At 36.8% G+C, this 19,856-nt stretch overlaps 1 protein-coding gene across 4 annotated transcripts in view; it reads right to left on the reverse strand.

The window, feature by feature from the left end:
* PPP4R1 (protein phosphatase 4 regulatory subunit 1) overlaps window positions 1–19,856 on the reverse strand; it is a 59,630-nt gene that overhangs the window by 19,817 nt on the left and 19,957 nt on the right. For all 4 annotated transcript variants that reach the window (XM_045793874.2, XM_045793875.2, XM_045793878.2 and 1 more), the window contains 7 exons: window positions 19,675–19,781; window positions 15,224–15,366; window positions 14,170–14,316; window positions 11,578–11,685; window positions 11,371–11,436; window positions 10,534–10,692; window positions 6,266–6,393 (listed from right to left, as the gene is read on the reverse strand). In XM_045793874.2, the coding sequence (XP_045649830.1) occupies window positions 6,266–6,393; window positions 10,534–10,692; window positions 11,371–11,436; window positions 11,578–11,685; window positions 14,170–14,316; window positions 15,224–15,366; window positions 19,675–19,781 (858 nt within the window). The remainder of the gene's footprint in view (window positions 1–6,265; window positions 6,394–10,533; window positions 10,693–11,370; window positions 11,437–11,577; window positions 11,686–14,169; window positions 14,317–15,223; window positions 15,367–19,674; window positions 19,782–19,856) is intronic.

Here is a 19,856-nt window from a genome sequence, read left to right on the forward strand (position 1 = left end):
ATTGCCACTGCTCCAATGATGTACTGAAAAGCTGAGAATTAAAACCTATTTGCTTTTATAAGAAAGAAAAGGGAAAAACCTCTATACAGTATTAGAAAAGATCCTTATTTGCTATCTCACAAAATATTAAAATCCATCTTAGTGTAAATTAAGTTTTTATTTCTTCTACACTTTCCAGCTCTACTCCCAACGGTTTTCCCAAAATTAAGTCATGACTTAATTGATAAGGATGATGGTACGAGCTCCTGAAGCCCACTGACCACCACCATCCATGACCTAAACTAAAGACTCCTTACTACAGTAAGTTTTAACGTTTATCCCCTAAATTTTATTTGACTCCATTAAATTTAACAAACACATATTGAGCACCCACTAGGAGCCAGGGAACGAAGCCAGTACTGAGCACCCACATATGAATGAGATGCAGGTCCGGTCAGGGAGATCACAATTAGAGGCAAACAGGAGAGCCGAACAGGTAAGCAGGTAACTGGTGGACAGAGTGGTAAGTACAGAAGTACGCCCAGCGAGCATGGAGGCAGGGTGGAGCTGAAATGAAAGGCTTAGAGGAAATGACAGGAGCAGTGTGTGGAGGAACCAGTAAGTGTTTACGAGGCTCAGGGAAGAACATGCATTCAAGGGGAAAAAAGCATGTGCAAAGGCAGGAGTGACATAAAACGTGCGACATACTCTGAAAACAGCCATCAGTTTCTCATTAAGAGACGGAAATGGTGGGTGACCAGGGTGAAAAACTTTGCCAGAACCACCGTATTCCATACCCAACACCTCTGGAATGGATCCAATGGGCTACAGGGAACAAGGCAGGAATTAGGAAAACTACATTTTTAGATGTGTTATTTTTGAGAGAGCATCCTGGAAGTGGGGCAGAAAATGGGGCGGAGGTGAGACAGGAGGCGGGACTGCGGAAGGGCAGTGAGAGCCGGCGAGGACTGGGTGAATGAAGGCAGTGCGCTGGAGCTACAAGAAGTAAACACATTCAAATGATGATGAGACCAGCAGGATCTGTTTACTTATTTACTGCATGCTGGAGATGGGAAACAAAGGGAGGAATCTGGAAGGACTGCCAAATTTTTGGCTAGCACAACGGAACAGATCGTGGTAGCACCAACTAAAAGTCGAAAACACAAGAACAGCGTAATGAGAGGGCTTATGAGTTCCGTGGACAGGGTGAGTGAGGTATCTGGGTTGTATTCTGGGTGGGGACGTCCATGGGAAACCAGTCAGACACCAGGGACCAAGTCGGAGGTCATCGACTCAGAAGGACGTGTGCAGGGCTTCGATGTGCGCGAGGCAAGAAAGATGAATGGAAACACGACAGGCACACCGAGTCACAGAGTGAAGGCATTTTTCTCGGGATGCCTTAGAGAAAGAGGTGAGAAGAGACGTAGGAACCGCAGGCATGGGAGACGGATGAAATCACGGATAAAGCAATGTCCTTCTAATAAGAAAGAATATGAACTCAAGAACACAGGTGCACAGATTCAATGGGTCAACACACACCTCTTTCCTAAGAAACATGAGAGGGAAGTAAGAATGGGTGTGTAGGTAAATTTGAAAGTGAGCGTGGGGAAAAAATTAAAGGTGCTCCCTGAAACAGTACGTGTCTTTAAATACAGACAGTAACAGATATTAAACAGGAGGCTTACCAGGACTGTGCAAACGGAAGGTGACATTAACACCTGTGTAATATCCTAGTTAAGTAGCCACCATACATGTTCCCATGAAATTATCAACTTCCCTCTGATTATGCTTTATCTCATGGTAATGTTCACATTATTTTCAAAAAATATATATTTTTAAAAACACATGAATATGTTAATGAAACTTGAAAAAATATGTAAGAAGTCATCTGAAAACATACCACACAATGATAGCATTTTACTTCTGGTGTTTCCCTTCTATTCTTCTAACTATAAAATAGACAGTGGGCGCGCACAATAGAGTTGTTACACCTGCGGGAGAGCTGGCCCCGAGTTCTTCGGTCCTTGCCCCAGCTCCAGCGCTGTTATTACCATAAACCTGTGAGCCTTTCGCAGCTCCACATTTACTCCGTATTCATAAGGAAGAGGGACTGGCTTAGACAACCTTTAAGAGTCCTTCCCTCTCCAAAACAGTTCTTGAAGCTAGTGCTGTTACGCCAAATGAATGCCTTCTACACCAATTACGTATTTTCCAACCCCGTGGTTCTTATTAAAAGACATTTTTTCTGTTGTTTTAAAGAATTTAGTGGGATAATTGGTGAAATTTGAATAAAGTCTCTTACTTAGATGACAGTATTGTATCTATGTTAATTTCTTAATTTTGGTAATTGGACCATGGTTATGTATTAATGCTTGTGTTTTGAGGAAATACACAGTGAAATATTTACGAAAGGTAAAAAGAATATCATGTCTAAAACCTCAAAGTATTCAGAAAAAAAGATCAGTAAAGCAAATATGGTAAAATGTTAATAAGTGGAGAATCTGAAGGGCATATGGGATTCTTTGTGCTATTTTTGCAGTTTTTCTGATAGGAAAACTAAATTTAAAAAATTATAGTAACAAGATATTGTTTGGTGGGAGTAGAGACCAAATGAGTTAAAACTATTACCTGATAAATTAAAAAACACACACACAAAAACCTGTATTTAAAATGCCCAAAAAGAACCCAATTAAAAGGCAATGATTCAGAGGGTACCTGGGTGGCTCAGTGGGTTATGACTCTTGATTTTAGCTCAGGTCATGATCTCAGGGACCTGAGATGGAGCCCCACCTTGATGGGAGCCTGCTTAAGATTTTCTCTCTCCCTCTCTCCTCAAACAACAATAAAAACAACAACAAAGGCCCTTCAGTATGCAAAACTATTCCACTGGGCCTGAAACTCCTTGGTTACTATTCTCACAGTGCCATTAATATTAAACTTTAATATTCTTAGGAAAAAAAAAAGAATGGCCACATCATTCTATTTGTCTAATGTTACATTACTAGTGTGTCCAAACTTAGAACTCCTAGAATCGTTTTAAGGAGACAAAAAAATTTTCCCTACTGTTAAATTCTGGGAGAATTACTACATGTATGAATAACAGTTGCTTCAAATAGTCAAATATATGTTATCTGAATACTGATTTTTCCCAGAGCTGGGAGCTAGCTAGTCAATGCAAGATCAAGTTGCTAAATACTAAAATTCTGATATTCTTAGTTGTCAGATTTCCAAATGCTATTACAAAGCAAAAATCGTTCTGAAAGCTGAAGAGACCTCTGATTCTGCAAAATGAAAAAACTACCCCATCTCCTAAGGGATGTGGGTAACAAGAGCTCCAGGGTAAGCCAAAAATTTCCCTAATGGAACCTTAATTTTCCTTTAGTGTCTACATAAGTATCCTATTAATACCCTCCGAGTTCTGGACTAGAGACTCTTGGCCTAGAAAAATAAGTACACGTATTTCCAGGAGAAAATGACCTGTGGGACATCTGGTGAAAACAGCACTATGTCCTGACATGAAAGCAAAGAACATACATCCTTCCTGTACTGTGAATTAGCTCAATGAAGTTTTCACATCACTGAAATACTTCCCAATTTGTACCAAGAGCCATCAATTTTACTTTCACGCAGTTGACATCATACTAAACTGACGAAAAGTGGTGTAAGTGGTGTAGCTACGTGAGGCTTCGGAGATTAAAGATTTCTTTACAATTCATTCAAGGTTTATTATGTGCCAACTATGTGCCAGGCCCAGTGAAGGTGCTCTATACACAAAAATACAGAACTCGACTGCTACAAGCAGATGGACTTACAGTCTGCTGGATGACAGATGCAAATACACAATTGAAAAGATACGGATCAGAAATCAGTGCTCTCCTTCCAGTGCTGACAGCCAAGATGCAAAAGCTCTGAATTTCCAAAAAAACTCAGGGAAAGATTCATGGAGGTAGTGAGTCTAGAGACAGCAAACACACTGACAATTCACTTTGTTAAATGGGTATGGATGGAACAGAACAGCTTCTCAAACAGAAAGCAAAGAGAACCAAAAGAACATAGTATTCACAGAACAATAAACAGCTGATCAACTAAGAAGAAAAGGGAATGCTTATTTTACATAATTTAAAAATGCAAATATGAATGTTTAACTCTTCTTCTGGAAGTAGCCTTTATTAACACCTTCCAAGAAGCGTTAATAGCCTGATCTAGGGTGAAAGGTAAGTCTGGCATACAAAGTTAGAGGTTTAAGATCAATTAAGGCTTCAGAGAGCATTAAATGACATTAAATGTTTCCAGGATCAAATGAAACTATATAATTATAAATAGTAGTGGAAACAGACTGTCAGAAACTTGCTTGAATGATCTGAATTCTAGGAAAATTGAGAGGACCTTGAGAACAGAAACCAAGTTCTTGATTTCTATCTATAGAAGCTGGTTCATAGTAGGTGCTCAATTATTTTCTGCATAATCAACCAATCAATCAATCTTAAATAACAAGTTTTAAGACACCTTAGAACAAAAGCTAGCACAGTATTTAAGAGAGGGTAAACAAATGGTTCTGAGATTAATAATACATAGGACTATTTTTTTTTTTTTTTTTGAAGTTAGGAAGTAAAACTACACAAAAGCTTTTACGGTATTTAACACAACTCCTTCCTTAGCCAGAAATTCTCTCTTCGCTCCCCTCTATTGTTAACACGATTCAATAAAGTCTAACAATATAGTGAAAATCCAATGCTACAGAGAGTACTGACTTGACACTGAGACATACCTCATTAACAATGGAAGAGGAATTAAGGTTTGTAGGTAAAAGACAACTACCTTTAAATACCTCTTCCAGTAACGTCCTACACAGGCAGTCAGTACAACTACTGGCCATGGTAGCCACACCAATTATTTTGTCTATAAAGTTTTATTGGAACACAGCCAAGCCCATCCATTTATGTACCATCTATGGCTGCTTTCATGCTGCAAAGGCAGAGTTCACCAGTCATGGCAGAGACTGAAAATATTTATTATTCGGCCTGACCTATACAATTCTCTGTAAATTTATATTTTCACTTACTAGACGCCTTCCAGATTTAAAAATAAAGTTATGTAATAGTCTTTGCACAATTAGGTAGTGAACAAGGTACACTGACTTTAAAAATGAAAAACAGATAACATTTCCCCCCATCATCACTTTTGTCAAACTCCTTGTAGCAGCTGTTTTTCAAAAGAACTGACAGAATCTGCTTGCTAGGAAGACAGGTTTAGAGTGATTTTCTTCCTTTACAAAAAACAGTACCTCAGGTCTGTTTGGCTATTCAGCAGGACAGTAGGAGAACGGGCAAAAAGGTAAAACAAGGCAGCAGAAGAAAGGAAGAACTGCCAAATCAAAACACCAAGAAAGCAAATATCACAGTATCAAGACCTACAGAAGAGAATGTCCATTAGCATCATGACAAGGGAGGGAAAAGACACTATGGTAACTCAAGCATTATAGCAGGGACTGTTTCAGAAACAGGTTCTAAGTTATTTCAAGCGCACACCTGTAAAAGTGCATATTTCCCATGCACTAAATTAGGCTTGATTTTTTTCCCCCCTGAATATATAGTAAATAAATTTTAAAAACTAAAGCTCAAAATTTTTAATGTAAAAAAAATTTAGAAATAAAAATCAGAGTTGTCCTTTTTATTTTAAAATTTAGTTGCCCTATTATACTTAAAGTTGATATTCTAGTTAATAAGTACATTAATTTGGTGCTAATCATTATAATACTTTCCCCCTCGATTAAGAGATTATAATCATCATTCTGCAGAGTTCAAGATCCACAATTAAATTAATTGACTGAAAGGAAAAATAATAGTAAGAAATGGACTACATACTAAAACAAACATATTCCTAAATTAGATTTTACCCCTTAAAACACTAAACGCTTTATATTGTATAACCATTACTGCATCTATTCTAAATGTCAATAGATGGTTTACTAGGTAACTAACTTATTAAATAAACTTATTTAAAAATTATCATCACATCTACCATAAATGGTATAAATACTTTTCTCCACGGCTGGGATCAAGCTCAGCGTGCTACATGCATCTTCATCTTCTCACGTAAGTGGTAACTAACCAAAGAGACATGTAACAAATGTATGTAAAATATAGCTCTTGAAAAATATTTACCAATTTTTACCATCAAGAGAAATAGCAAAGTCTCCAAAAAGAACACTTATTATAAAACAGAGGAAATGAAAAATATGTTCACAAGCAATAAAGCTGGAAACCAAAGTTTAAAGAAATCATACCTGTTTTTGTCTTCGACTGGCGTATCTTCTGAGCTTTTGCTTTCTTCTTTAAAATACTGGCCTGAGCTAGATGGATTAGCAAAAGTAGATATGAAAGGTCCCAGAGACTGAAAAGCTGCTTGGCGAACCTAGAAGAAAAAGAGGACAGTAATAAAACATAAAAATAAGAGATTATTAACAGTCTACTTTCCATATACCGAAGTATGGTTAAGACAGTAATAAGGTGTTTTCTAAAAAACCTTCCCAGATTCAGAACTATAAATTGTTCGTCTGCTAGGACGTAAAATTCTTCATAAACTATTTTCTTTTTTACTTTCAATTTTTAAAAATCTGGCTTGAGTATTTAAACGATGAGAATATGAATATGAGATCCCAGAAAGTAAAGGAAACTAAAGGAAATCCTGCAGTCTTCTCAAGGAAAACAGAATGAAGAAAACCGAGACTGCCAAACAGAAAATAGAGAGCAATAAAGTTGACAAAATGTGATAAATACATTTCATGTTTTCTGGTAGGAAAGACTGTAATTTGCTTCCTACAAGGAAATGAGACAGACACGCCAGAACTATAGACACACTTATCAGAAACAGAATATGGACTTCAAATATATTTCACAAAAATATGGATGCACATCCTACTGGTATCCATGAATGTCTCAAGTAGGAGAGCTGAAAAAAAAGGTTATAGAATTTTATTTCATATTGTACTCCTGTATTATTTTTGTAATCTTGATTATAAAAAAAATTGTGGGAGAGAGGTTTTCTGAAAGGAAGCAGGAGGACGGACACAATCTGAAAGAGGCAACTATGATGGGAGAAACCGCAAACCAATTTCTCTAAGCCCTGCTCTCGAGGCATAATAATACATTTTCCATAGTTTAAAATGAGGATTACATGACGTGTAAATTTTGCAAGGGCAAATACATGTGAAGCATGCCCATTATTAGTATTTACCTTCTGGGGGAAGCAGATAAAAGACGATTCAATTGGTTAAAAAAAAAAGGCTAGAATTATACACAAGATAGCAAAAAGCAGCCTATGTGTGAACTTACAGGTTGTTTTCTCCTTTACAGCCAATAAATGTTACTTTCATAAAAACATAAAAGGTAACTTTTACAATTATCTGCATGAGTTCAGTCTACTCTGGATGCTGTTGAACCTCGCAGCTTGCCTCAGTTATAGGGTTTACATACACCTCAGATGACAGATTTAAGCAGTCCTTCATTTTAATATAAACATATTCCCAAATTAGCAGCAAATACTGTATATCACTGAGGAAGACAATGACAAAGTCTCAAAATGAAAACTTCAAATAAGCTACATAATCTTTTCTAACAATCTTATACATTTTAAACAACATTAAAGTTGTGCTAAGGCTTAACAGTCTTTCCCTCTATGTAGAGTCTGGAAAATGAATATGGTAAGGCTGAGATCTATTTCAGGCATGACAGTGTAAGGAGCACCACTGACCCACTCTCCAGTGAAATCGTTGAAAATGGAAAAACAAACAAACAAACAAAAACCCCTAAAACCCCACCAATTACAACTTCTGAAAACAGTCCTAAGGGCAAACAACAAAAGAGGGAATATCTATAAATATTCAGTAAAAAAAAACCCCAAAAAACAAAAAAACCCTGAAGAGTCTGTGGTATTTGAACCAGGGAGGCAGAACCTCTCATCCAGATGGCTGCAGCCAACAACACTGGCCTTCCTCTCTTCTAGCTTCTAGCCAGGGGGCTTTTGAGGTTTTTCATCCTGCCCCCAGCTACCTGTTCAGCAGCGTGGCACTCCCTTCTCTTCTGCACAACGCCCACTGGTAGAATGGAAGCTCTACCTTGGATGTGGCTCAGAACACTGGGCCCTGAGAATACTCAGAATACAGTCCCTGCCCCAGCTTGTAAGGCCAGGATTGATGAGCCAAGAGAACCTGGGCGGCTGTCCCTCCCACTGCCATCAAAATGTGGTCATCCCAGATGGGAAGTAGGTATGAGGCATGCCCAAAGCTGCGCCTCCTGGAGGGGGAGTAAGAGTCCACTAACACCTTCCAGCCAGTCACTAAACAAGCAAGAAACAGTAACAAGCCCCAGAGAGAGATACAAGTACCCAAATTTGCTGTATTATCTAAAATGACCAGTTTAAAAAAAAATTATAAGGCATGCAAAGGAACAAAGAAGTATGATCCACAGGATGGGGAAAAAAATTAACAGAAATTACATGTGAGAACACTAAGATGTTGGACTTAGAAAAAAAACCTTCAAAGTGACCATTTAAATTGTTCACGGAACGAAAGAAAAGCATGAGTAAAGAAGTAAAGGAAGGTATGAGGACAGTGGCATACCAAACACAGGTTAATAAAGAGAACCAGATGGAAATTCTGGAGTTGAAAAGTATAATAATTGAAATAAAAACTCACCACATAAACTTAAGTAGATCTGAATTGGTAGAAAAAAAGAACTAGGGAATTCAAGGTATATTAATATAGATTAGGCAAAGAACAGAGAGAAAAAAGAAATGAGGAGTCTTAGAAAATGTGGGACTGCATTAAGGGCACCATCACATGTGTAACGGCAATACCAGAAGGAGAGAAGAGAGACAGTGCTTGAAGAAATGATGGCGCAAAATGTCCCAAATTCACTGACATCAATAATCTACACATGAAAGAAGCTCAACAAAAGTAGGATAAATCAAAAGAGATCTACAAACACATCATGGTAAAAATGCCAGAAGTCAAAAGCAAGATGAAAAACTTGAAAGCAGCAAAAGGAAAGTGACATATCACTTACAAGAGAACCGCAATAAAATAAACTTAATTTTCTGGCAAAAACAAGAGAGACTGGAGGGCAGTGGGAAGAGATAGTCAAAGTGCTTAAAGATATTAAAACAAAACAAAACTGTTAACCAAGAGTCCTATTACCCAACAAAGCTATCTTTCAAAAATGAAAGCAAAATAAAGACATATCCAGATAAACAGAAACAGAATTTGTTGCTACCAACAACAGGTTGAAAGCCAGTTACCCCGGATGGTAACTCAAAGAAAAAAGGATGATCTTAAACTGCTAACTTAATCTTCCACCTCAAGACACTGGAAAAATAAGAGCAAACTAAACCAAAAGCAAGCAGAAGAGAAGGTATAATATAGATTACAGTGTAAGCTAACGAAACAGAGAACAGAAACAGAGAGAAAATCGGTGAAACTAAAGCTTTAAAAAGATGAACAAAACAGACAAACCTTTAGCAGACTGGCCAAGAAACAAAGAGGTAAGAGTCAAATTACTAGAACCAGAAAGAAGGGACATTACTACTGACGTTACAGAAATACCAAGATTATGAGGAAAATACTATGGATCGTATACCAGCAAATTAGATAACCTACATGAAACAGACAAATTCCTAGACAAACTACCAAAACTGACTCAAGAAGAACTAATCTGAATAATTTTCTAATAAGTGAAGATTATCTGAATAGCGCTATAACAAGTGGAGATTAGTAAACAAATAACAAACAAAACAGAACTACAAAGTCCAAACTGAGATGGCATCACTGCTGAATTCCACTAAACATTTAAAAGAGAACACCAATTCTTCACAAATTCTCCCAAAACAAAGAGGAGGGAGCCCTTCACAACTTGTTTTATGAGGCCATTATTACCCTATTAACAAAACAAAACAAACCCCCCCAAAAAAAAGCCATGGCAAGGAAGCTATGGACTATTATCTCTTACAATATGGATATAAAAACCCCTAACGGGCGCCTGGGTGGCACAGCGGTTAAGCGTCTGCCTTCGGCTCAGGGCGTGGTCCCGGCGTTCTGGGATCGAGCCCCACATCAGGCTCCTCCGCTATGAGCCTGCTTCTTCTTCTCCCACTCCCCCTGCTTGTGTTCCCTCTCTCGCTGGCTGTCTCTATCTCTGTCAAATAAATAAATAAAATCTTTAAAAAAACAAAAACAAAACAAAAAAAAACCCCTAACAAATTAGTAGCAAACAGTTCAGCAACATATCAAAAATTATTACACTATGGCCAGGTGAGACTTATTGAAGGTTTAACACCTGAAAAGCAATATACCACATCATATCCTTAGAATGAACATGATTTCTATTTGTACAGTTTTGTTCAGTTAAAAAAAAAGTTAATACAGTAGCTTGCCTATTGTCTACTCCTAAAAGGATTAACAATAACATACTTTACTAAATTATTTCTTAAATTATGAAATCAAAATGTTTCGTGTAAAATGTATTATTTTACAAAAATGATAATTAGACAAAACCCTACCCAACGCGAAGGATCACTGATCAAATTAATAAACAGTGCTGACAATTTAGTCCGTCGGATTTCTTGACACGTCGCACAGGAAACAGCCATGAAGCATTCGGCACAAGCTTTCCGGACTCCCCACACGTTATCGGAACAAAGCTGGAAAAACCTGGGCAGCTACGCAAGGACAGTGGTGTGTCAGGCAGACAAACGCAGGTTTCAGTGGTTCATTTTATTTCATTTTCTGCTTTCACAGTGTTTCAAAATATTAGATTTTCCTTTAACAATTTAGAAGATTTGTTTCATATTAAAACTCAGTAATTTGAAATAAATCACACCTAATTCACGGCACTGTTGACTGGAAAAGCAGAAAAAATAAATACAGCTTAAAAGTTATACACAAGCTTGCACCTAAATGTTTTGCCTAATGGATGGTTTCAGAAACTCTTCAAGTATGTTAACTGGTACACGAAGCATGTATATCCCATGCACTAACCACTGAAAAATAACAAGCTGTAGATTTAATTTGTCACTAGAATACTTGAGAGTTGCAATAAAATTACAGATTTCTTTGAATAAGAATTGATTTGTTTGATATTGGGAGAGGTAAAAATAAATCAATGGTCCTTATACATCACATATCTGCACTTTTAACAAACTGTAATCAAAACATAATTCAAGTGCCTAGATTATAGAAATTTAAACTCCTGAACTCAAAGTCATATTATCTTTCAGGTTCACATTCACGGGATTGTGTTAAAATTTGGGGGTAAATGTATGCATTTTGAAGTTTACATATTACTCTGTAATGTAGTGCTTACTCCTTTATTACCCCTTTATTTCTGCAATACTTACCAACATCTCCTCAGTAGCTTGCTGGCCAACTACACTGCAAATATCTCCAAAATTGGCAGCACAGACCTGACAACAAAAGCATCACTGACATTTCAAAATCTTACATACACAGTGCTTTTAAAATAATCTTTTAAAAAAGTTTCACATATCAATACAGTAACCACTAAAACCGTGTGTTCTTAAACAAACAAAACGCCTAAAAAATACCTTTCGAACATGAAACATTCTGCAATCACAGCACATCTCACAAAACCTAGGGAGGATAAGACGCTCTGTAATGTCCTTCCCAACCATGGGAGCCATTTTGCACATTATCTAAAATGGATAAGAACAAAAGCACACTGAAAACATCTTCAAACTAAGACTTTTCCAGTTAAGTTTGTTAACTTATTAAAAGTATACACTTTAGGAAATATAAAATAGGTTATGGCATCATTATCCCACATACATCACAAAAAACATTTACCTTATTGATTCAGGTTCAAGGTAGAAAAATACGTATTTACTATGACCAATAAAATCAACCAATAATTACTAAATGCACAGTAAGCCCAGAGAAAATCTGAAAAATTTCATTTTACTATAGTTTCAATCTTATTAATCATTTTGCCTGATAGCTTTAAAAGTAAAACACATTACATTTTCCCAGTAAGAAAATAAATGGTCACTGTTCAAAGGAAAGATTATCCACAAGAAGAATTTGGATTTAGTATATTTGTACTGCTAAGAAAAGACGCTCTGGAGGCAGTCCTTACCCTGCAAGGTACCGTGTTAACAGAAACTCGTGCCTAAGAGAACTGTGTCCCTTGGTTCTAAGGAAGGCAAGGACCCAGTTCCAACACACAGAGTTTCAGGTAATGCAGTTCCAGGCAAACTATGGATGAACTATGTTTGAAAACCAGCCCAATGCTACATAAATAAATTCCCCACACCACTGCCCAGTTAGTACAGAAAGAAATCTGATGGTCTGCTATTATTACACCTACTCCTAGCCCATATAAACATGATTAGAATAGAGATTGCAAAGAGAGAAAACACTATCCATACAGGACATGACTGACTCCACAGAAAAATTCCAAGGACTCTACAAAGAAGCCATTAGAACAAATAAGTGAGCTTAGGAAGTTTGCAAGACATTATGTCAGAATCAAAAATCAAATGTATTTCTATAAATTAGCAATGAAATGAAAACATTTAAAAACGGTATATTCACAATGTTAAGACACATAGTTCAACAAAATATATACATGTGCTCTGTCTACTGAAAACTACCGAACATTGATGAGAAACATAAAAGACCTAAATAAATGGAGAGATCTACTGTACTCATGGATTGTTAGGTGGGCGACCATCTCCAAATTGATCTATAGCTCCAACACAATCCCTATTCAAAATCCCAGCATCCTCAGAACTGGAGAGAACAGCTGTATCTCCCAAATCCCAAAGCTGTTTTTGTTCTTTGACTCTATACTGTTCCTGAGCATTTTCAAGCCCTAAAGATCCAAAGTTATATACTGTATCACTGATCTAACATAATTAAATTCATCAGAATGAATTATTTCCAAGATAGAGAACAACTAGGAAGCCAGGGTGTGCAGAACATGGTAAAATAAATAAACCAACTATAAAAGAATCATGGGTTTCATAATACTAGTGCTGGATATAGTCCATTACAATCATAATGTTTCACTATTGTTAAATCCCATAAAAATAATAGAGCAAGTTAAACTGCTCAGTTATGAAAAAACTGATTTCTTTCATTGAGGAACTTGTGAAATAAAAATCTACATTTTGGGATGTGACAGAGGTGCTGATTGTACAACACAGTGAACGTACTAAATGCTAACTTAACTGTACACTTTAAAATGGTTTTTCATTATGTGAATTTCATTTCAATAAAAATGGTATTACTGAAAAGTATCTAAATTTATTATTAACTGGTATGGAGTATCTAAAAAAATATAATAACGGAATCAAGAAATTTCCAAGGGAAAGGGGACTAATTTATCCCATGATCCAGAAACACTATCGTATCAATAAAGCTGCTATTATTTTAGGGTTTTTATTTTTTATTTTATTTTTAAGTAATCTCTACACACTCAACTTTGGGCTCGAACCCACAACCCCGAAATCAAGTGTCACATGTTCTACCAACTGAGCCAGCCAGGCGCCCCTATTTTAGGTTTAAATAGTAAACTCTCACTATCCAAATAGATTTGAATGTTTAGATGGATTTATTATAACTGACTTTGTTATGTACATGATTTAATCTGTGTGGCTTTCTTCTAATCACAATTTCTATCGCATATCATATATCATTATAAAATTACTTGCCTAATTCTCCTTCCCCCAAAGACCACACTTCAAGGGCAGGAGCTATTTTTTTCCCCTGTGCTTACATAGTGCCGAGAAAAGTGTTCAACAGCAATTAGAGTTTCACAAACATTTCTTCACCAGTACAGGGTTTTTGTGTTTTTTATTTTAACTGCATGGATTACTTCTTCCATCTTCTTTTTCCATAATCAGGGATTTACAGTTACTTATTCTCTTGCTGCATATCTTGCTTTCTCAGAGCCCAGTGATAGAGCCATCTAATTCACAGGTGCAAAGCATAATATGGGGCCCACAGAACAGACCTTTTTTGTGTGCCTATGTCCCTTTCTAGCCCTAATGATTTGTGGCTACTTTGATACCTAATACGTATAAACTCCATAGCACACAATATAATATTTGAGCACCTCCTATTTGTCAATACAGTGACTAATTTTTGCTGAAACAGAAAAAGCACCTTCTACTTACAGCCACAGCTTCGGTCTTCACATCATCGTTGCTATCTGGGGCAGTCAGCTCTATGAGGACGGGGCACACTTTGGTCTCCACATCGAATCGCTCAATTAACTCCTGCTCCAGCAGGGCCAGCAGAGCTGCCTGACTTGTTTTTCTTACCTGGGAAAAGCCAGCAGTATGAACAAAGTACATACGTGATGTAACAAAACTCTATTACTTCATTTTCATAAAACTGAAGACTTTTCACCTCAACTTAAAGGGATTCATAACTGGCAAAACCCTGCAAGTAAAAACTTGTTGCTATTTTTTCCAGCTATTGCCGACAGCACTTGGTAGACTGTGATACGACAAATGAAGTGGCACAGAAAAGCCATCCTTGGGGGGCGCCTAGGGGGCTCAGCTGGTTGGGCACCCAACTCTTGATTTCGGCTCAGGTCATGATCTCAGGGCCTGGGATTGAGCCCTGCACTGGGTACCCCACTCAGCGGGGAGTCTGCTTCTCTTCCTCTCCCTCTGCTCCTCCCCCCATTCACATGCTCTCACATGCAAGAGAAAAGCCATCCTTGTGAAAGGTGACTCCCAAATTAGCAAACTTTCTTTTTTTTTTTTTTTTTAAATTTTATTTATTTATTTGACAGAGATAGAGACAGCCAGCGAGAGAGGGAACACAAGCAGGGGGAGTGGGAGAGGGAGAAGCAGGCCCATAGCAGAGGAGCCTGATGTGGGGCTCGATCCCAGAACGCCGGGATCACGCCCTGAGCCGAAGGCAGACGCTTAACCGCTATGCCACCCAGGCGCCCCCCCAAATTAGCAAACTTTCTGAGGGACACCCAAGAGGGTACATGTGAGAACGCAGCTACTGGGCATTGTCTTATAACAGCATTAAGGAGACTTCCTAGATTTGCCAGACTCTCAATATATCTTGTCTAAGACACACAGTCATTTTGAAAAACAGAGTAATGAAGCTGAAAAGGAAAAGACTCAAATGAAACCAGCTTGGGGAGGCCATTCTACATACATCATACTGCAAACATTTCCAGTAAGAACATGTAAATGGCACTCTTACCTGATTATTCTGATCTGCGAGATATCTAACCACGATAGGCAGTAAGTATTTGGAAAAAGCATATGGGATTGAAGGCCGGTTTTCTTGACAAAACAATGCAATATGAGGCACCTGTTCCATCAGCTCTGCTCTCACGGTTGGTTCTATTGAAACAACAGAAATGTGAGCAAACACATTCTCCCACAGTAACAAAATCCTTGCCTGGACTTAAGACTATTTAGGAAAGATGTGGACTTCCATCCTTGACATAAAAAGGACTTGCACAACGTTTTCTAACTCTAGGATCCATTTCACAATCATACGCAGGTTAACCCCACGAGTAAAAGGAAGACCCTCCTCCCACCCCAGGCTTCTATCTTCCTACTGTGCACCAAGTACGCAATCATTTCCCATTATGACCAAATTTATCCACCACCGACATTATGTCACATATGCTAGTTAAATACCCAAATATTTAACAATCAACAAAATATGTATTATTTATGAATTATTTAAGAGCCTCCCAGGACAAGTCATAAGGACCAGTTCCTAATCTAAATTTAATCAACAAATGGAGAATTTACAGTAAAAATTAAGACTAAAATGGTAAGTGACCATTAAAGTAGGCCAATCAAGTTAAAGAAACAAAAAAAATCTAAAAAGACCCAAGTATGTACAGCAAATTTCAGTATGACAAATAAAGCATTTCGAATCTCTGGGTTTCAAAAGGATGAACTGCCTACGAGTAATGGCAGGAGAATCAGTTATGTGAGGAAAAAAAAGGATTCCCATCCTGCACATCATACATGAATTCTAAGTGAATTAAAGTTCCAAACTTTGTTTTTAAAGATCAAAAGCACTACAAGACAACATTAAAAAAATGTTTAATCTTGAGGTGAGAAGCCCTTCCAAGGCAAACAAAACCCCAAAACCAACTTAGAGACCAACTAATTCTGCTTTATAAAGCCTCCATTATAGACAACAGGTACCACACTCAGTTAAAAGGCAAACCAGCCTGGGAGAAAATAATGCAGTATTAATAACTAAATACACAAAGAACCCATTGTTCAAATGAACACAAGAAAGAAAATAAGGAAACAGACAGGCAATTCTCAGAAGAAATGCAAGTGACTAAGACACATATAACAAGATGGATTATCAATACAATTCATTACATCAGACCTAATTAGAACTTTGGTACCTATTAATGATTATATCACTACAGTTACTTTAAGGTAAATATGCATGCATGGGTCCAGAACTTTAGATTTCAACAAACAGAAATTAATGAAACAATCAGCAGAAAATATACTAGCATCTTACAAAGCTAAGAATCTTATCAACAAACCAATATTTTGAATTTCTATTACATGGCTCTGCCATTTGAAGTTAGACAGTAATTGAACAAAATAGTGCTTCTGTTTTGAAAAATACTTAATTAAAAACAAAACAAAACAAAACAAAACAAAACATAGGCCTCTCCTTTTCTTCACTGACCCTGAATTTGCTAACACTGACCTAATACATATTATATATATTTTTGAAGCAAAAAAAAAAAAGGATACAAGTTACAGTTCTGGTTAAGAATGAATCAGTAGGGGCTCCTGGGTGGCTTGGTTGGTTGGGTGTCTGCCTTTGGCTCAGGTCATGATCTCAGGGTCCTGGGGTTGAGCCCCGAGTTGGGTTCCCTGCTCAGCCAGAAAGTCTGCTTCTCCCTCTCCCTTTGCCCTTCCCCACTGCTCATTCTCTCTCTCTCAAATAAATAAATAAAATCTCAAAAAAAAAAAAAAGAGAGAGAGAATAAAATCAGTAACTTTTCTTTCTTCAAAGCCCTGCTTAGGCAAACAGACCAATGGAACAAAGCAGAGTCAAGAAATGAACACATTTTGGGAGGAACTGAAGTGCTGGGGAGGGATTTCAAAGCTACTATGATGGTTGAAGGGTATGAAGGAAGAGAAGGGAGTTGAGCCTAAGGTCTCTAACTTGGTGGGCTGGGCTGATCATGATGCATATATTCCACTTTCCTAAGCAAACAAGGAGCTTAGAACTTTTCAATCTTTCATCTACCTTATCCATATCAACTTTTATCTTGATTTTTTTTATTCCCCTAAAGTTGTTATTCATATTTTTAGGATTTTACACAGCAAATGCTTATTTAGGTTTACTAATAACTTACTAAGTTCTTTTTCCTCGTCAGTACATCTTTCATCCAACTCTTTTCCAGTTCAATTAAAAAAAAATCTATAAATAGAGTTACATACCAACAACATGGTAAGCTTCAGAAGAAAAGAACATATTCAGTATGATTCTATATAAAGTTCAGAGGGGCAAACTAATCTATACACTTAGCGGTCAAAACATGGATTACACCTTGGGGAAGAAGAACAGGACAGAAATGAGGAGGTGCCCTGAAATGGTTTCTGGGGTGCTAGTTCTCTCTCTTAATCTGAGTACTAATTACATGGGCCTTCATTTTGATTTACTTCATGGAGCTGAAAATTTATAGGCCATGTACTTTCTGTAGTTTTATTCAATATTAAAGTAACAGAGTTCCCCAACAAGTGTTTCTGTTGCCCATTGATGTCACCAAGTCAGTCCACACTGGTACCTTACTGTTCTACACCACAAAAACGCACTCTAGCATGGCAGTCTAAGCCCCTATGATCTAGACCTCGACTGCCTTATTGAACAGCCTCATTATTTTAAACTGTAGACTCAGTAAACTAGTGACCAAATGGGCCATTATCTGAACTCCTTACACCTCTAAACCAGTCTTGTCTTCTCCTGAGTATGCTTCTTCCCTTCTCTGTACCTCATCATTCTACTGAATTCAACTCAATGTCACTAACTTTCTGAAGCCAGCACCAATCCTCTCCGTTATAATGTACTGTTTGTAAGTTAGTTGCATTCATTAAACTGTTAATCTGATAACAGGAATTCTTATTCACCTTAGTAACTGCTCTAGCATTTATTCTAGCATCCGGCATAGGACTGTGCACTGTATTATGTTTACCAAATGAACAAAAAATGTAAATGTCAACACAGATAGTTATCATGAACTCAACAACTTGAGAGAGTATTTTTTAAAAATCTACAGTTGACCCTTGAACAACTAGGGGGCTGGGGCACTGACCCCTCCCTGTGCAGTAGAAAATCCACATATAACTTCTGACACCCCCAAAACCTGACTACTATTAGCCTACTGTTGACTGGAAGCCTTACCAATAACAAACAGTTAACATGTACTTTTTATATGTATTGTATACTGTATTCTTAGAATAAAGTAAGCTAGGGAAAAGAAAATGTTATTAAGAAAATCGTAAGGCAAATACATTTATAGCACTGTACTCATTGAAAAAAAAACCTGTATCAATGGACCTGCACAGTTCAAACGCTGTTTGAGGGCCAACTGTATATACATACATATATTTATAAAAATAAGCACTATAGGCAGCAAACAGGTAAAAGAAAATAAACACAAATTCCTCCCTAAAGAATATCTATTCTACTAAAAAAGGAATAACCACAATGCAAAAAAAAAAAAAAAAAAAAAAGATAAGTGAAAATTGTAATTGATGAGATGCTCCTAAAACCGTTCTGGAACAAGCATACAGACATGAGCGAGCAATACAGTATCATTAGATATCATCACTAAGTTATTTTTAAGCTTACAGATTTTTTTCTACCCTATAGGAAAATAAAAAACCACTTAAGGCTTATGTAAATAGTAAAACATACTCCCCCATAAAACAAACTGCTCACCAACGATGAGCCCATCTAAAAATAAAAAATGAGACTGCTAACATGCTAGAAAGTTTGTTAAAAAGTGAAAAATAACACATTTTAATAAAGAGATAATGGGTTTAAGAAAAAAAAATATTTACTTTTGAATTGTTTCTAAAATAGAAAATAAAGATATGCATATGACTTACGATTAGGTTAAAATGGTAAGTTTTATGTTACGCATATTTTGCCTTAAGAAAAAATATTTTTAAAAAACTTAATATAACCATATTCCAAGCCTGAAGTCAGGTTTACCTCTTTCTTAAGCAGACCCTCCTATCTTCACTTTGGAGACAAAATGCTCTAGTTTTATGACTGATTCACATTTTTCACAAGTGAGAAAGCACAGGATAAGGAGGCATTTCATATTTGCCTAAAATAACTTACAGCCCGCTTCATCCCTTTTAAAATTTATTCAAAATTATTTTTAAGTTTTTGGTAACCCTAAAATATTAAGATACATGATGCAAAAACAATTTTTAGATTTTTCTGGTGAGAAATTTCCAAAATTAAACTAAACAGACCAACTACAAAATGTGAGTCTTAGAAAGTTTGTATTTTCTTCCTACTGATGTATTTGGTAATTTACATAGGAAATCTTTTAAGAAGTCTCATATCACACTAAGTTTTCATTAGTTTTTAAAACCTCAAATTTAGTAAAAGAAACCTTTCTCTGCATAAACATATACCTGAATCGTCAGCTAATCTGCTAATTCTTTCCAAAACAGCAATGCAATCTCTCTCATCATCGCAGACTTCCCTCAATGTGTCCAGCAAACTCCGGGCCACCATTTGTCTAACAGAAAAAGAAAACGATATAGTGTTTAGTGGTGTTAATAAGTAATATTTAGAATTCCAAAAGGTAGAATCT

This window comes from Ursus americanus, chromosome 19 (assembly GCF_024610735.1).
Source record: "Ursus americanus isolate L20-20 chromosome 19, mUrsAme1.1.p, whole genome shotgun sequence".
Classification (NCBI taxonomy): Eukaryota; Metazoa; Chordata; class Mammalia; order Carnivora; family Ursidae; genus Ursus; species Ursus americanus.